Raw genomic sequence first — 16,201 nt, 5'->3', positions numbered from 1 at the left:
TTGTAGGGGTCCTGATCCAAAAAGGGGCTGTGTGAGGGAGTCGCAAGGTTATTTTAGGGGGTGGTTGTGGTATTGCTACCCTTACTTCTGCTGCCTTCGAAACTGGGCACCCGGCCAACATCTGCAGCTCTCCAGCGCCCAGCTCTGAAGGCAGTGCAGAAGTTAGGGTGGCAATACTGTGATGCCTCTAAAATAACTTTGCGATCCCCCTGCAACTCCCTTTTGGGTCAGGACCCCCAGTTTGAGAAACCTTGGTCTCCCCCCGTGAAATCTGTATAGTAGAAGGTAAAAGCACACAAAAGACCAGATTTCATGGGGGGAGACCAGATTTCATGGTCCGTGACACGATTTTCATGGCTGTGAATTTGGTAGGGCCCTACATATAATTGTGGCCTTGCTGTACCGTGCTCATGTTTTGAATGTTGTCCATGTTGTGAAGAGCCCTATCCTTTTATCGTAGCTATGATGGGATTCCCTTCCTGATGCATGACAGCAATTTACAGAGGACAACAAACATCCGGGAGGTCTTTCCCAGTAACTCCACTCAGAATGCTGCATTGTTTTCCTGGGATGCCCTAGAACAGCTGAACGCAGGAAAGTGGTTCCTCAAGGTAAGATTGTTCGGAGATCTTTCTTAAAGTGCCTTCTTGAAGGGATATGTGCTATGGTCGTGATCCAAAACCCACTGAAGTCGATGGGATCAGTCCCAATAATTATGCAGAAGGCAGCAACAGAGAAGTGTATTTTTGTTTACTAGTTTATGTAACTGTGGTTCTCGATCAGGCTTTGCAATTGCATAGCAGAGATGGAGGAAAGAAGACCTAAGCTATTCATGCAAGGCATAGACACAACTCCTAGGGGGCAGGAGAGGGGAGAATGTCCACCCACTTTCTATGTCCTGATGATTTACTCCTTAGGGCAGCTGCAGAATTAATTCCTTCTCAGTCCCAGTCCATCTTTTTTTAATGTGGCTGCAAGACTGATATACAGAGTCAAAGACCTAGGGTTAAAATGTTAATTATGGGTGAAGGGAGAGAACATGGAGACTCATATGTTTATACCAACGACATATAGGAGATGAAAACGAGAGGAGGAACAAAGGAAAATGAACTCTTTTATCCCACTGAATGCCGACGTTAGCCTAGTTCCCCCTTAGAGAAACAGGAACTGTTTGTATGCAGCTAACTCAGCCTAACTTCTATTTATTTCCTTGTGTATTTATTTATTTTTAGGACACACCATTTTCATGCATGGGCTCACTGTCAAGTGCAGATCAAAAATTGGCAATGAATCAGTCAATTTACAAGCTAAGTAATTTCTTGAGACTTGCAGACAGTGCGAATAAACTTGTGATATTTGATCTCTACCGCCCTCCAGCGAAACATCCTTACAGGAACACCTGGATCAATACAACACTGGAAGTGATCCGTGACTCAAGGATTAACCCTCATCTGGTATGGTGCTGTCACTCCTCCCTCTCCTCTTTGTTGTGGTTTTTAGAATCGAGGTTTTGGGCCAGATCCTCATAAATCAGCATCACTCCACTGACTTCACCAATGAAAGACTTAGCTCATTACATTTTATTCTCCCACTGGTGGCTAGTTGACTCAGGGACCAGTCCAGCAAAATTATAAAAATGCATTTCCCGAAGGCCATATTGTAACACCCTTCCCCATGCTGGATCAGTTACATCTCAGATCATCCCACTGATTTTAATGAGATTACTCGTGGGGGAAGGTGTGAATAGGGTACTGCAGTCGAGCTCCATGCTAGCTATAAGATTTAAGATAAGTGTTGAGTCGGAATGAATGGTTGCCAATTGCTTCGAGATCCCTCAGTAAAAGTCTCTGTACCAAAGGCCAGATCCTCAGCTGGTGTAAACTGGTGTAGCTCCATTTACACCAGTTGAGGATCTGGCCCCATGATTGCAGAGTAGCATTGCCATTGTAGCAGTGGGTCACCTAAATGTTGCTCCTCATCTTTTCTTGATTATTCATATTACCTTTGCACCTAGGAACCCCCAGTCAGTCTCAGGACTCCAGGACCCATGTTCATGTAAAACAATCAGAAAGGGCAACCCTGGGATTTAGATCGCGCCTCTCTGCCCCTCCCAAAACAATCTCAGTAGTTGGGCCAAGTTCCCAACCAGTGCAGATCACAATGGGTGTAGCTCTATGAGCTTCAAGGGAGTGATGCCGATCTGTAATTCACCCTGGGTGCAGCTCCATTGGGGGAAGCTTTAGCGTAGGTGGGGGCCTTTGTGCTAAGCACTTTAATGATATGGTTACAAGCCCTGTTGCCATCACCTGTTGAGACTTATGGCTACAAAGTTTGTGTACACAGGGCCCTGTGCCACCCCTCCCTGTCAATTTGGGATATGAATGCCATAATGAATTAGCTAGCTGTTTACCACAGCCATCTACTGTTTGGGGTTAGAACTGCCTGTGTGTCATAGGCCCTATAGTGCTAATGGAGATTCTCCATGACCTCATGTGATAAGGGACTGGTTTTTGGGGGTAGGAGGATCGAGGTTCTATCCCTGCTTCTGCCATGTGCAGTTAGGTATTGAAGTGCAAGCTTCCAAGGAGCCAAAGACATATTTCAATAGTTGCTCATCTCATCAGGGTGTATGGGGGCTAAATTCCATAGTTACCCACCTGAGCAGGCTGTGTGGGAACTAAAGTGCATAGAGAGCTTTGGATGGAGGGTGCTACAGAAGTACTAAGTATTATGACAAATGTACTGTCTGTTAATGATCAGTGTCTGAGGCTCCTGGGGGAAGTTAAAATCCCAGTAATGTTCCCGGCCAGATGTGCAGTGCTTTACCTGCAGCAGGGGGATTCAGTTCCTTCCTGACACCTGTGGTGATCATCCTCTGAGGTATTGCATTTGATTTCCCTTATTTTAGCAGGTATAAATACAAATATTGGTGTGTAAAATTATCCAGTGCTTTTAAAGATCCAGATACAGTATCTGACTCCCTGGCCTCCTGTAGCAAGGAGTTCCACAGGCTCCTTCACAGAACAGTCTAAGTCATATCACTGTAGTATTTGACAGGTTTCAGAGTAGCAGCCGTGTTAGTCTGTATCCACAAAAAGAAAAGGAGGACTTGTGGCATCTTAGAGACTAAAAAATTTATTTGAGCATAAGCTTTCGTGAGCTACAGCTCACTTCATCAGCTGTAGCTCACGAAAGCTTATGCTCAAATAAATTTGTTAGTCTCTAAGGTGCCACACGTCCTCCTTTTCTTTTTGTAGTATTTGAGCGTGTGTTTTCATTTTAAATTTACCCACTGCAAAATCAGATCCCACCTGCGTTTCAATGTACCTGGCATGTCACGGAGTGAACCCCTCTTTCCTTGTATTATGGGACTATGTAGAAGACAAGGGACTGTTCAGGAATATCCCAGTTAATTCACTAGCTGCTGTTGTTACTCACAGGTCCTGTGGCTGGACAACACTATGAGGTCCTTTGTTCAGTCTGTAGCTCCCGGGTTTCAGCACACCATGGCCAGTAAGGCCCCAGTTGATGAGCTATTGAGAGACAATGTTGTGAAGCTCAATCTAGTCTATTCTGCAATGTCCAGTGAAGATATCCGGTAGGTTGCTGTATAAGCCTCACATAGGAGGCAAGACACTTCAGTGGAATTGCAAAAAAACCTGCACATGTAATATGCCAGTTTAGAACATGTGGTTATGTCTCCCTGTAGCGACTGGCCTGAGTGACTACAGCAGCCTGGTACTTATTCCTAACTACAGGAGTAGCTCCATAAAAGTCTCAAGCTCAATCCCGACTGACGAGCATCTGCATAGGCTACTCCCAGGAGCACTGGAAGCTCCCTAGAAGTGGGGGGCCACCAGCGCCTGGACCGTGGTCCCGCCCCCCAATTGACCCCCCTGCCCCCATTGCCACACCTGCACTCCACCCTGAGGCCCTGCCCCACCCAGCCTGTTCCCTCCAAGGCTCCGCCTCTTGCCCCGCGACCCCACCCCTGTCACTTTTAAAAATGGAGGGTTATGCCCTCCCATGTTTTTCTTGCCTTAAGGGCGAGCGACATGGCGGAGGGGGTGGAGAGGCGCAAGTGGCGGGTGGGGCCTTGGGGGAAGAAGCAGAGCAGGGGCGGGAAGAGGCGGAGCAAGGGTGGGGGCTCGGGGTGGAGTGGGGGCAGAGCGTGGAGAGGGCCACAGGGGGAGGGGTGGAGCACAGGCAGGGTCTTATGGGGGAGGAGTGGAGTGAGGGGGGCAGGGCCATGGATCCGGGTGCCAGCTGCCTCCCCGCTTCTAGGGAGCTTCCGACACTCCTGCTCCCAGGACCCAAAGGTGGCAGGCCGGCGCACCTCCAAAAAGAGGTGACTCACATCTGACATTTGCCAGCCTCTTTTATTTTGGGGAGGATTAGCCTCCCCAAATCTCTTATATGTGCGGGCCATGAGCATTTGTATGTATGTGATCATCATCTGGTGCGTGTAAGTCCAACCGTCACTGATGTTGATGTCACAGTAGGTGAATTTTTGCTGAGATCCCAGTGAATCAGTGGTAGTAATGGAAGGAGAAGCCAGGAGTCATGACTCCCTGATTTTTCCATTGATTGCAATAGGTGGTGGATCATCCCCAGAATCAGAGAGTGCTGAATGTGATGTAAATTGACACTCAGCATTAGCAATTCAACTGTTGGCGTCCTTCGATTTTATTTATGTGCAGAGCAAAGCTCCCTCCTGATTATACTAAAGTGCCTTGTTGAATCACAGCTTTGGCACCTAATAGTTTTACCTTCATTTTCAGATCCCAAATCTATTGGACTTTTCCTCTGTACTTCAGAAACCGTGCTGCAGTTGTTCTAACAGTAATTAGATTCACCATGCAGATAACATGTAAAGGGGTGCCTTATTATAGAACAGGAGAAACTAATATATATGGCCCTACTTCATTCACGAAATTGTGGATCCTGCAACATTTGGTTTCCACCGCAATTTTGATTTTAATGAGCTTACTTTGCATAGTCCACAATTTTGCATACCTTTTGAATATGCAGTTAGTACTGCTCCAACATTCAATGCCTGCAAAATGTAAAAGGCTAAAGTGACCGGACTCGATTTCTACAGGAGTCGTTTTAAGACGTTTCGTCTTCTGAATTTTTTATTGTACCAGTCACTTTTTTTTAATGACCGTAATTTATTTGCAGCAAAAGGTCTGATTATCAAAAACTTAGCAGGGCATAACCTAATACTTGAGTGTTTATATTATTCCAGCAATTTTTTTCTTAAACAAATAGATCTACTCTGGCTTTTCCAAATTACCACTGTTAATAAAGGTCCATTATTACTTTTCTGTGATTTTCCACGTCTTGTCTGCAACTCAGCTGCAAATATTTGAAGGTCATCCAGTGATTCTTATATATATTTACTTTTATTTATATGTGTATATAGATATGTAATATAGATACTTATATGTAATATCGTTGGCATGGCTGAATAATGAATTGGCAAGTGACCACTGCCCCCTAGTGGATGGTTTATAGGAGACATAACCCTCCAGTACTGGACTACCACTTCTAAAAGTTTACAGTACTTTGAAAATGTAAAATCTCAAATGGAAGGGCTCACATTTCACTCAGTATTTTCTAGAATGGTTCTGTCTCATGAAGAACTCAGCTCTGCTCTTCTGCTTTTTCTCTGTGGCTGGAATTTCTGCTTTCCCCAAACTGCAAGAGCACTTCACAGTTGTCAAAAAAGCAGCAGTTTATTGCTTTGAGTTGGACGGTGCTTCAAACTTTTCTAACAATGCTTGTTCCAAAATTTCAAGCAGAGTTACCAACAGTTTAGCGTTCCATTGTATTGAGTTAAATTGTACAACAAATATTGACACTGACAATATCTATTTAGAACAAGCACCATTTGCTTTAACAATCTAGAAAGAACGGTTACATTTTGTTAAGGTTCCATTTAGGAATGATTTATAAAGGGTTAGTAAATGATGAATAGCTGTTATAAACATGTTGCACACATGAGAACCAGGTGTTATAGATGCTTATAAGCCCCTCAGTAGAATGTGTTACAGATGGGTGTAAACTGATCTTATAAGTGACCTGTTAGACTTTATAACAATTCATTAACTATTGATTAAAACATCTAATCATTAACTCTTTATAAACTGAACCTTAATACAAAAGTATGACTGAAAGAACCCTGTTTTTACATCATTATTCAAATGTGACTGTCCTCAGAGGATCAAATGTTCCAGTTTGGCCAATCATAACTGACACCGGTCTTTTCATATAATCAGCTGGTTGGCCAATTTTGGCCCCATCCACTCCGATGCTCTCGAACTCCCAAGGCAATCCCCCTCAAAGGACTCCTAGCACTCCACTGAGACGGCCCAAAGGGAGGCCATTTGCCCTTAAAGTTGCTTTTTGGTTGAGGCAAATGCGTCTTTGTATTTTAAAGGAAATACGCTCAGGCCAACATTACCACCAACCTCTATGTGATCAGTGAGCCCTGGCTCTTCTCCCTGGCCTGGTGCGTCGGAGTGCACTCTGTGACCACCAATGCTGTACACTCCCTGAAGGACATCAACCGACCTCTCTTCCTCATGGTAAGGGGAAAAACCAGCTCTGCTCTCTGGGAGCGAAGGACCCAAAAGACTGTCTTGGGGCTAATGGTCATGGTCATCTGTGCCTTTTGTGGGACAACTTCATCCCTGCAGTGGGGCAGAGGTGGAGGGGAGACCTCCTCGACCAGACACAAGCTAGGGCAATGTCCTAAGTGGCATCCCTGTTTAAATGGCCCGTGTGGGCCTCGGCAGGAGTCCAGGTTTGCACCAGCCTTGTTCTCCTCTGAACTTGGAGCACCTCTGCCCCTTGGGGTGCCATGGTGGCAGTGCATAGGCCCCCCTGCACCAGTGGTACCTGAGGGAAGGGGCGAGGAATCCCCGGCGTGGCTGAAAAACACAGCTGAGTCGAGGCCTGCTAGTGCTGAGAGACTCAGGCCTTGAGAAGAGAGAAAAGAAACCAATTTTAGAGAGCCCCTGGTGAGCCGGGGCTTGCACCTACCTGAGGAGACATCATCCTGCCTACTGAGGGAGGTCTTCTGTCCAGAACAGGGGTGGGCAACCTATGGCACGCGTGCCAAAGGTAGCAGGCAAGCTGATTTTCAGTGGCACTCACACTGCCCGGGTCCTGGCCACCGGTTGGGGTGGGGGATAGGGGGCTCTGCGTTTTAATTTAATTTTAAATGAAGCTTCTTAAACATTGTAAAAACCTTATTTACTTTACATACAATAATAGTTTAGTTTTATATTAAAGACTTCTAGAGAGAGACCTTATAAAAATGTTAAAATGTATGACTGGCACGCGAAACCTTAAATTAGAGTGACTACATGAAGACTCGGCCCTTCTGAAAGGCTGCTGACCCCTGGTCTAGAAGCCCCCTGACCGCGCTGGTGGTCTAGGCAGGGGGTCACCTCTTGCAACACCCTAGCTTCTTGCTCATGCATGATCTGGAGGCAGAGGCCCAAGGAAAAGGAGCACTAGAATCACCTTACTTGGGTGGGAGAAGTTTGGGTTTTCCTTCAGCCACTCCAAGAAGTGGTCTGACAGGCCCATGGATCTCACCTTATTCATCCAGATCCCTCCAAATGCCCCACGGGGCGAAGGGGGTCTCCTGTACTGTTGGTCCCATCCATAATCTGCCCACCCTGAAGATTCCTACATTTCACAGATAGCCACAGGGCTGCTTTCAAGCTCACAAACTGGATATAATCCCAGATAGGCCAAATCTGCAAAGTTTAGACCCAAATTGGGACTTTCCCAATGGTCAGAGGCCTTAGATTTAGGGATTTGGTTGTAGGGATATGGACAAAGTTCTCATCTGGAGCTTCCTGGGATTCATATCCAGTGATTTGGGGTGGGACTGTTGCAGTGTTCCCCAAAATTTTCAGGGTCGTGCCCCCCCCTTGCCTGTCTGTGCCGGGCTGATAGTGGGGCCATGGCTTGTTAGGGGAGGTGGGAATGCGGACAGAGGTTAGGGGGCCTAGGCTGGGGCCGCAGCTGGGGGTTGGGGCTGGGAGTGAGGCTGGGAATGGAGCTGCAGCCAGGGGCCGAGGCTGGGGCTGGGAGTGGAGCTACGGCCGGGTGTGGAGCTGCAGTGAGGCTGGGGACGGGGCAAGGCGTGGGGCTGGGAGCCTGGGCCGTGGCTGGGGGGTGGCCTGGGCCCTGCCACCCTCCCCAATGTTCCTCTGTGCCCCCCTAGGAGGCACACCCTACAGTTTGGGGACCTCTTGTCTATTGAGTAGTCAGCAGGCCAGGATTTAGGCACAGGCTGAATGGTGACATCGCAGGTTGTGTTTCATCTTGGCACTGGACAGCCAGAGAAGTACAGGCTCTGTCTGTGTCCAGTGGCCTCACTAAAGGATCCCCATACTAGTCATTCCAATTGAGTCCAGGCTCCTCTCTGCTGCCAGGCACATGGCAGGCCCCAACTCTGAGTACGGGGGTGAGCACTAGGCCATCCAGCAGGAGGTAACACCAAGCGAGGTGGCTGCTCCTTTCAAATGTCAACAAACTCTATTTAAACATCAGCAGGAAGGTGTCATGCAAGGGTCAGTCAGGCTACTCATCCAAATTGCATACAAAAATCAGATGTTTGCAAGTATTATTTAGACTAAACTCTTGCTGCTGGACATGTTCTCTGTTGTTCTCTTCCAGACTCCAAAGGAGTACAGAATAATGTGGCTTCTCACAGATGCAGTCGCAGCCCTGCTCATCTCACTCATATTTGCTCTGCATTGGTAAATATCCCGCTGCTAAAATCTCTGGGGATGTTGGGGGCCGCAAACCTCTTAGGGATGGTTCAAAAGCGATGATACGAAGGGCCTGTCTACACTACAAAGTTAAGTTGACACAAGGCAGCTTACATCGACCTAACTATGTGGTGTACACGCTGCCATGCTCCTCCCGTCGCTTTAACTCACCTGCTACGCCAACGTCATAAAACTATCTTGACAAGAGGCGTTATGCTTAGGGTGACGTAGTTGAGCAACGCCGTGTCAGTGTAGACACTGCGTTGCTTACGTCGGCCTCCAGGAGGGATCCCACAATGCCAATCATGACCACTCTGGTCACCATTTTGAACTCCTCTGTCCTGCAGCCAGGTACACAGGTGAACACCCCTCCCCTGTTAAAGCCCCAGGAAGTTTTGAAATTGCTCTTCCTGTTTGCGCCGGTGGACAGCTCAGACAGCAGCTGCCCAGCTGAGCAAGCCGGCTCCATGCAGCAAAGGCGCTCCTGCCTGGAGTACCCGGGAGGTGGTGGATCTCCTGGGTTTCTGGGGAGAGGAGGTTGTGCAGGCCCAGCTCCACTCCAGCCTCGGGAATTTGCTTGGGGCATGGAGGAGAAGGACTATGATAAGGACGCTTAAAAATCAAAGAGCTGCGGCTGGCATAGCAATGCAAGGGAGGCAAATAGTTGCTCTGGTGTGGATCCACAGACGTGCAGCTTTTACAAGGATGGGGCTGGGACCAGGGTGGTATTATATGGGTGGGAGGCTGGTGGGGAGAGCAGTCAGGGTGGGGTTCTGGGAGCTTAGCCTCAGGCTTTGGGAAAAGACGGTACGATTTTAAGGAAGGATGAAAAGAAACAGAATTAAAACTTTCTCTGGACAAGTGAAAACAGATACCACTGGCATTCACTTTTTCACAGAGATGTAAACTGTGCAGGGTTAAATTACTGATGGAGGATGGGAAATTGATACAATCTGATACTGTAGATTATTCATTAAAGAAAAGAGATTTACTTCTCCTGAGGAAGATTTTTGTGGTAAAACAAAACCTAGTTTTCAAGACACCTTTACTTTAGTAAATTCCTGGACCGCCCTACACTCCCTGCCCCCGTCCCCCATTCCATGTGTCTTCTAGGGCTGCAGCAGTACCAAGGGCACTCCACCCTTGTGGGAGATTAAACATGACAGCCACGCACACACCCAGCTGTGAGAGCCTCAATGTGCTTGTGAAGTCCCTATTCCTTCCCCTTTAAAGATACTTTCCCCTGCATGTATGAAGTTTCCCTCAGCATTACATAGGGGTATGTTTGCCTGGGTGTGGAATAAAAATCTACTTATGGAAACAGAATTTATCTTTATTATTCTCCATCACGGACAATAGTAATAAGTGCATGTGCGTTGCAAGGTTCATAGCACGGTGCAAACAAACAATGCCAGGCTCAGCACGCTACGGCTACGCGTATTACTTTGGCTCCATGTTAAAATGCTCCTTCAACACCTCCCTCTGAAGAATAGCTCCCCTGTCCCTCTCCTCTTAGAGCTTTGTGTTCATAACGCACAGCACAATACTGAAGAGCAGTGCAGGATCCATGCTTTCTGACAGAGATGGCTGGCTCGCAGGTTACCAGAGCAGTTGAAATGCGGCTGGAAACCTACAAGGATGCCCAAGGAATGATGGGATTGAGAAACCTGCATCATGGGATGCTGAACTTGCCCCTGTGAGGCATTGCAAACCCTTCCCAAAGCACTGTGTGGCCAGTTGCACAGTGGGATAGCTACCCATGCTGCACTGCTCCGTGTCGATGCAAGAGCTGCTCCTGTGGCTGCGCCCCACTGACACAAGAAGCATCGTGTGGCCATGCAACAGCGGCTTAATTACAGCAGTGGCTGTACGTCGCCAGAACTCAGCTTAACTTTGTAGTGTAGACGTAGCCTAATTCTGCCGGGTTGCCACGCAGGGGAGTGAACTAGCTGACCTGTCCAATCCAAACAGGCCTTTAATTAGCAGTATCTCGTCCTTTTCACCCAGTAGCCTGGCTTTCCCCTTCACATTTCTTAACCCAGCTCTTCCTTTTCATGCCAATGCCAAACTGCTTGGCCTCTTCCCTGGGACCATGCGTCCCTATCACGTTGGTGAGTGAATGGCTCCTGTCTCACCTCCATCCCCCATCCCAGCCTCCAGCTCTTTCTCCTCCTTCCCCCTTCCCCCTTTCTTGTCTGCTGTCCAGCTCAGCTTGTCACATTGCCTGAATGTCGATTGTAAGCTCTGCAGGGCAGGGGCTGCGCTTTTGCTCATTTCCTGGGACATCTCACACACTTCCAGGTGTTCAGCTGACAGCAGTAATGAATAGATCTCTGCAGCTGGCAGCTGGAGGGACCCTCACAGCCCTGCTAATATGCAGGTGGCAGTCGGCGTTTAACAGCCCAGGGCAGTCTTGGACTTAGGCTTCTAAGTCACCTAGGCGCTTTTGAAAAATCTGACCTTATTTGTATCGTGTTAGCACCTCGTGGACTCAATCATAGATCAGGCCCCTGTTGTGCTAGGTGCTGTACAAATGCAGAACAAATCCAAGAACCAACAGCTGGGCACATCAGCGACGCAGGGGCGGCACACAAGGAAATCCTGAGACAATACCGGGGAGCATGAGCCGCAGTGGGCTCAGTGCACCAGCTGCCTGACCCAGTCTTCGAGCTCATTGCTTCATTGCTGCTTTAACTCTTTCCAGGTGGAGAGAGAAGGGCTTCTCCTGTTGTTCAGATGACAGCGGCGTAGTGCTCGAGAATGGTACATACAACAAATTCCGAACAGGTGAGTCCCACGCTCGCGGGGGTTGTGGCTCCAGCACTCTCTGTACCGAGTCCAGCATGGAACCTGGCTTGGGGCTTGTCTAGATGAAAGATTAGTGCCTGGCCAGCTGGGGTATAAATCTACAGCGCCCTAGCCTGCTGCATGCTGACTGTCCACATGTACTCTGCTGCCACTCGCTAAACACTCCCATTGACCTCCTCCCGTTTCAAAGCAGAGTAGATCAAAGCACACTATGGACCGTTGTGAGTGGGACAGTGAACAGCAGGCTAGTGCGCTGTGGATTTAGTGCCCAGCAAGCTGGGGGTATAACTATTCTCTAGACAAGCCCTTACGCTCTTCTTTCACTTACACCTTAACACTGGCCATGCCCTGGTTACAAAGCACTCCAATGGTCTATGGCAACGGCTCAAACAGAAATAAGTCACCAGGACCACATGGCATTCACCCAAGAGGTATGAAGGAACTCAAATGTGAAATTGCAGGACTACTAACTGTAGTCTGTAACCTGTCATTTAAATCAGCTTCTGTACGAAGTGACTGGAGGATAGTTAATGTGATACCAATTTTTAAAAAGGGCCTCAGAGGTGATCCTGGCAATTACAGGCCAGTAAGCCTGACTTCAGTACCAGGCAAATTGGTTGAAACTATAGTAAAGAACAATATTGTCAGACATATAGATTAATGTAATTTGTTGGAGAAGAGTCAAAATGGTTTTTGTAAAGGGAAATCATGCCTCACCAATCTACTAGAATTCTTTGAGGGGGTCAACAAGCATGTGGACAAGGGGGATCCAGTGGATATAGTGTACTTAGATTTTTCAGAAAGCCTTTGACAAGGCCCCTCACCAAAGGCTCTTAAGCAAAGTAAGCTGTCATGGGATAAGAGGGAAGGTCCTCCCATGGACTGATAACTGGTTAAAAGATAGGAAACAAAAGGTAGGTATAAATTGTCAGTTTTCAGAATGGAGAGAGGTAAATAGTGGTGTTCCCCAGGGGTCTGTACTGGGCCCAGTCCTATTCAACATATTCATAAATGATCTGGAAAAAGGGGTAAACAGTGAGGTGGCAAAACTTGCAGATGATACAAAACTACGCAAGATAGTTAAGTCCCAGGCAGGCTGCAAAGAGCTACAAAAGGATCTCACAACTGGGTGACTGGGCAACACAATGGCAGATGAAATTCAGTGTTGATAAATGCAAAGTAATTCACATTGGAAAACATAATTCCAACTATACAGATAAAATGATGGGGTCTAAATTAGCTGTCACCACTCAAGAAAGAGATCTTGGAGTCACTGCGGGTAGTTCTCTGAAAACTTCCACTCAATGTGCAGCGGCAGTAAAAAGAAAAGTGAACAGAATGTTGGGAATCATTAAGAAAGGGATACTGCGTGCAGATGTGGTCACTCCATCTCAAAAAAGATATATTGGAATTGGAAAGGGTTCAGAAAAGTGAAACAACAATGATTAGGGGAATGGAACAGCTTCCATATGAGGAGCAATTAATAGGACTGGGACTTTTCAGCTTGGAAAAGAGACGACGACTAAGGGGGGATATGATAGAGGTCTATAAAATCATGACTGGTGTGGAGAAAGTAGATAAGGAAGTGTTATTTACTCCTTCTCATAACACAAGAACTAGGGGTCACCAAATGAAATTAATAGGCAGCAGGTTTAAAACAAACAAAAGGAAGTATTTCTTCACACAACGCACAGTCAACCTGTGGAACTCTTTGCCAGAGGATGTTGTGAAGGCCAAGTCTATACCAGGGTTCAAAAAAGAACTAGATAAATTCATGGAGGATAGGTCCATTAATGGCTATCAGCCAGGATGGACAGAGATGGTGTCCCTAGTCTCTGTTTGCCAGAAGCTGGGAATGAGCGACAGGGAATGGATCACTTGATGATTACCTGTTCCGTTCATTCCCTGTGGGGCAGCTGGCATTGGCCACTGTCGGAAGACAGGCCACTGGGCTAGGTGGACCTTTGGTCTGACCCAATATGGTCGCTCTTATGTTCTCAAAGCACAGCCTCTTACAGTGTCCATGAGCGCTGTAGAGTACCCTAATATTTTGCAACCTCTTTAGTCTGCTCCATAATTTTGCCTGGGACACAGACTTACAGTGTAATTGGGTTGGTGGTTCAACGAGAACAGAGCTCAGAGGTACAGTCATGTTGGACTTAGGTATTCTGTATAAAGCACGCACGGATAATACAACATTAAGGCCATGACTTTCAATGCCTAGGAGTCAGGAAATGGGAAAAGTTTTGGTTAGCTCATCCACACTGCACATACCGTACTCTACTAGTTAGAGGTGCATCTAAATGTATACACCAAAAAGCACCTGATTCAACGCTCATTTACACCGATTTTACTGCACTGTAAGTCCTGTGATTTTGATGGTGTTACATCAGTGAAAGCCTGAAGTTAACTGAGAGCAGGAGCAGGCCACGTGCATGCAATGTGGCTGCGCTAACATTACAGCTCGGTGAAACATTCACAGCTGAATGCCCCAGACTGCCAGGAGCTTGGGATGGGAGAAATTGAGAATTGTAAGGTCTCTGCCAAACCAGCAGACCTCTGACACCTCAAACTAGCAGGGGGCTTTTGCAGCCTCATTTGTCTTTTGAGCCCTCAAATGAAAACAAAATGGCGAGGGCTTGAAAACCTGGGTACAACGACGTGACTAAAATAATCCCCTGGGACACTCAGAAGAAAACGTTGAGTTGTTTTCAATGCCCACTGCTGACTGACCTCGGATGCCACCCACACATGTCCGCGGGCAGTTTCTGTGGTTCAACAAGTCTCCTCTTTCCAGAGCTCAATGATCTGCCAACTGTCGTGGCCTGAGAGAGCAAGGCCAGCGGTGTGGTGCTGAGGTCCCACCTGTCATCCGGAGAACAGCCCGCCCCAGGCTGGGGAGGAGCTATGGCACCATACAGACACTAAATTGGGATCAAGCTGGAGAAGCCAGGTGCTGCTGGGCTGTTAGCCGGAGGCCTGTTGGTCAGGGCACTGCTTGTACATGACAATGGCGGTGGAGTTTGGATGAGCCTGAAGGGTCTTTGATCCCACGCAGAGGGCAGCGAGCCTCTGGAACTCAGTTTGATGGCTATGAAGTGCCCTTCCCTTCAGAAATGCCTAAGACTCTTTCCGTATGCCTCTCCCCAGTGGGAGGCCCCAGGGCCTGCTTGGGATGGTGGCTGGATGGGCGAGCAGCTGTAGCGGCCGGATGTTGACAGATACAAGGCAGGACCCTCCCAGCAGAACTGAGTCTGTCTCTGTGCGATCGCTGGCCTTTAACACTGGGAGAGTTACCTGGAAACATGCCTTTTAATAGGTGGATCTAAAGCTGCTGTTGGTTTAAGTATTTTTGTATGGAGGAAATAAAACCCACCTGCGGAGAGAGAGTCTGTCCGGCTCAGTGAATTCACCGGGAAGGGAGGGTGGGGGGCCCAGTGTGTCGAAAAGAGCATGTCTTGCCCCCTTCTCAGCAGTGAGGGAGGCCTGGATACAAGGGTACCACAGCATGAGGGATGTGGGGAGCCAGACACCCCCTGGCCTCCTGTGTGCCAGCAGGGGGTGATGGGGGAATAATGGGCCTGACCCAAAGTCCACTGGAGCCAATGGGCCGCTTGCCGGTGATCTCATGAGGCTCTGGCTCAGCCCAGCCACAGAACATGGCTCCACTAGCCCTTCTCTGCTGCAGAGCGGGGAGCCAGGAGGGCGGGGTCCCAGCAGTGGCTATGGAAAGGCTCAGCTGCCACTTGGCTGCGCGCACACTCCCCAGGACTCAGCCCAGGGAAAGGGAGCAGCACAGAGCGCAAACCTACAGGCCGCAGCCGGACACCCTGTTACACGTGACAAAGAGAACCGGGTGTGTCAATCCCCTAGGCAGCTTACATTGGGAGGCTGGCCTGCAAGGCACGGTAACTGCTGCACACGAACCGTCTGTTCCGTTGGCTGCATTGTACACACAGTAGCTGGCGCTCGCTTGCTTTCCTTCCTTCACTGAGGCTCAGTCCCCCCACAAGCTGCCCGTGTTGCACCAGAGGGGCTGGACTCCATCCCTGCGAGGAGACTTTTCTTTGCTCCTGGACAAACACACAGGCTTTATGGTGCATTTAAAAAAAAATAGACTATTGAAATACTATGATCAGCGTGGGTGTTGGTAAGACAAGGAGTTTCCCCAGGTAGTTAATAGCCCAGAGCCTGGGCTGCATGCAGCATGTGTGTCTGCCCCATCCAGCCTCGGCACATCCACGTATGGCTGCCCTATGCCATGCCGGTGGGGCTTTAACAGCCTCTCTATGCTGCTGCTGGGAGGAGGCAGGGCGAAGATCTTGTGAGGGCTGGTGAAGGGTTTGCCAGGTCATAGAGTCCTGTATTTCTCACAGACCAGGTAGAGCACAGACAGGGGTGCCCATGGGTGGTGCATGACCCTCCTGCCCTGCCCCTTGTGTCCGAGACCCCTGAAGCCTCCACCCCCACAGCTGGAGCCTCGCCCCCTGAGCAGCAGGAGGTGTCCCGGCCCGTCCGCCCCGTCTGCCGGCCAGCCCACCGCAGACGCTCTGGCCAACCTGGCCACCCAGCCTGATGGCTGGCCCAAGCCCCAGGCC

At 48.6% G+C, this 16,201-nt stretch overlaps 1 protein-coding gene across 1 annotated transcript in view; it reads left to right on the top strand.

Annotated features, from left to right (window-relative positions):
• GDPD4 (glycerophosphodiester phosphodiesterase domain containing 4) overlaps nucleotides 1-14,992 on the top strand; it is an 85,068-nt gene extending 70,076 nt beyond the window's left edge. Inside the window, exons 12-18 of the mRNA XM_037889829.2 lie at nucleotides 461-611; nucleotides 1,233-1,454; nucleotides 3,441-3,598; nucleotides 6,443-6,590; nucleotides 8,701-8,783; nucleotides 11,500-11,582; nucleotides 14,401-14,992. Coding sequence (XP_037745757.1) covers nucleotides 461-611; nucleotides 1,233-1,454; nucleotides 3,441-3,598; nucleotides 6,443-6,590; nucleotides 8,701-8,783; nucleotides 11,500-11,582; nucleotides 14,401-14,432 — 877 coding nt within the window. The 3' untranslated portion in view covers nucleotides 14,433-14,992. The remainder of the gene's footprint in view (nucleotides 1-460; nucleotides 612-1,232; nucleotides 1,455-3,440; nucleotides 3,599-6,442; nucleotides 6,591-8,700; nucleotides 8,784-11,499; nucleotides 11,583-14,400) is intronic.
• The last annotated feature ends 1,209 nt before the right edge of the window (nucleotides 14,993-16,201 follow it).

This window comes from Chelonia mydas, chromosome 1, assembly GCF_015237465.2.
Source record: "Chelonia mydas isolate rCheMyd1 chromosome 1, rCheMyd1.pri.v2, whole genome shotgun sequence".
NCBI classification, from domain to species: domain Eukaryota; kingdom Metazoa; phylum Chordata; order Testudines; family Cheloniidae; genus Chelonia; species Chelonia mydas.
Note: the sequence above shows the minus strand (reverse complement) of the source record. Positions and strands in the feature narration are given on the sequence as shown.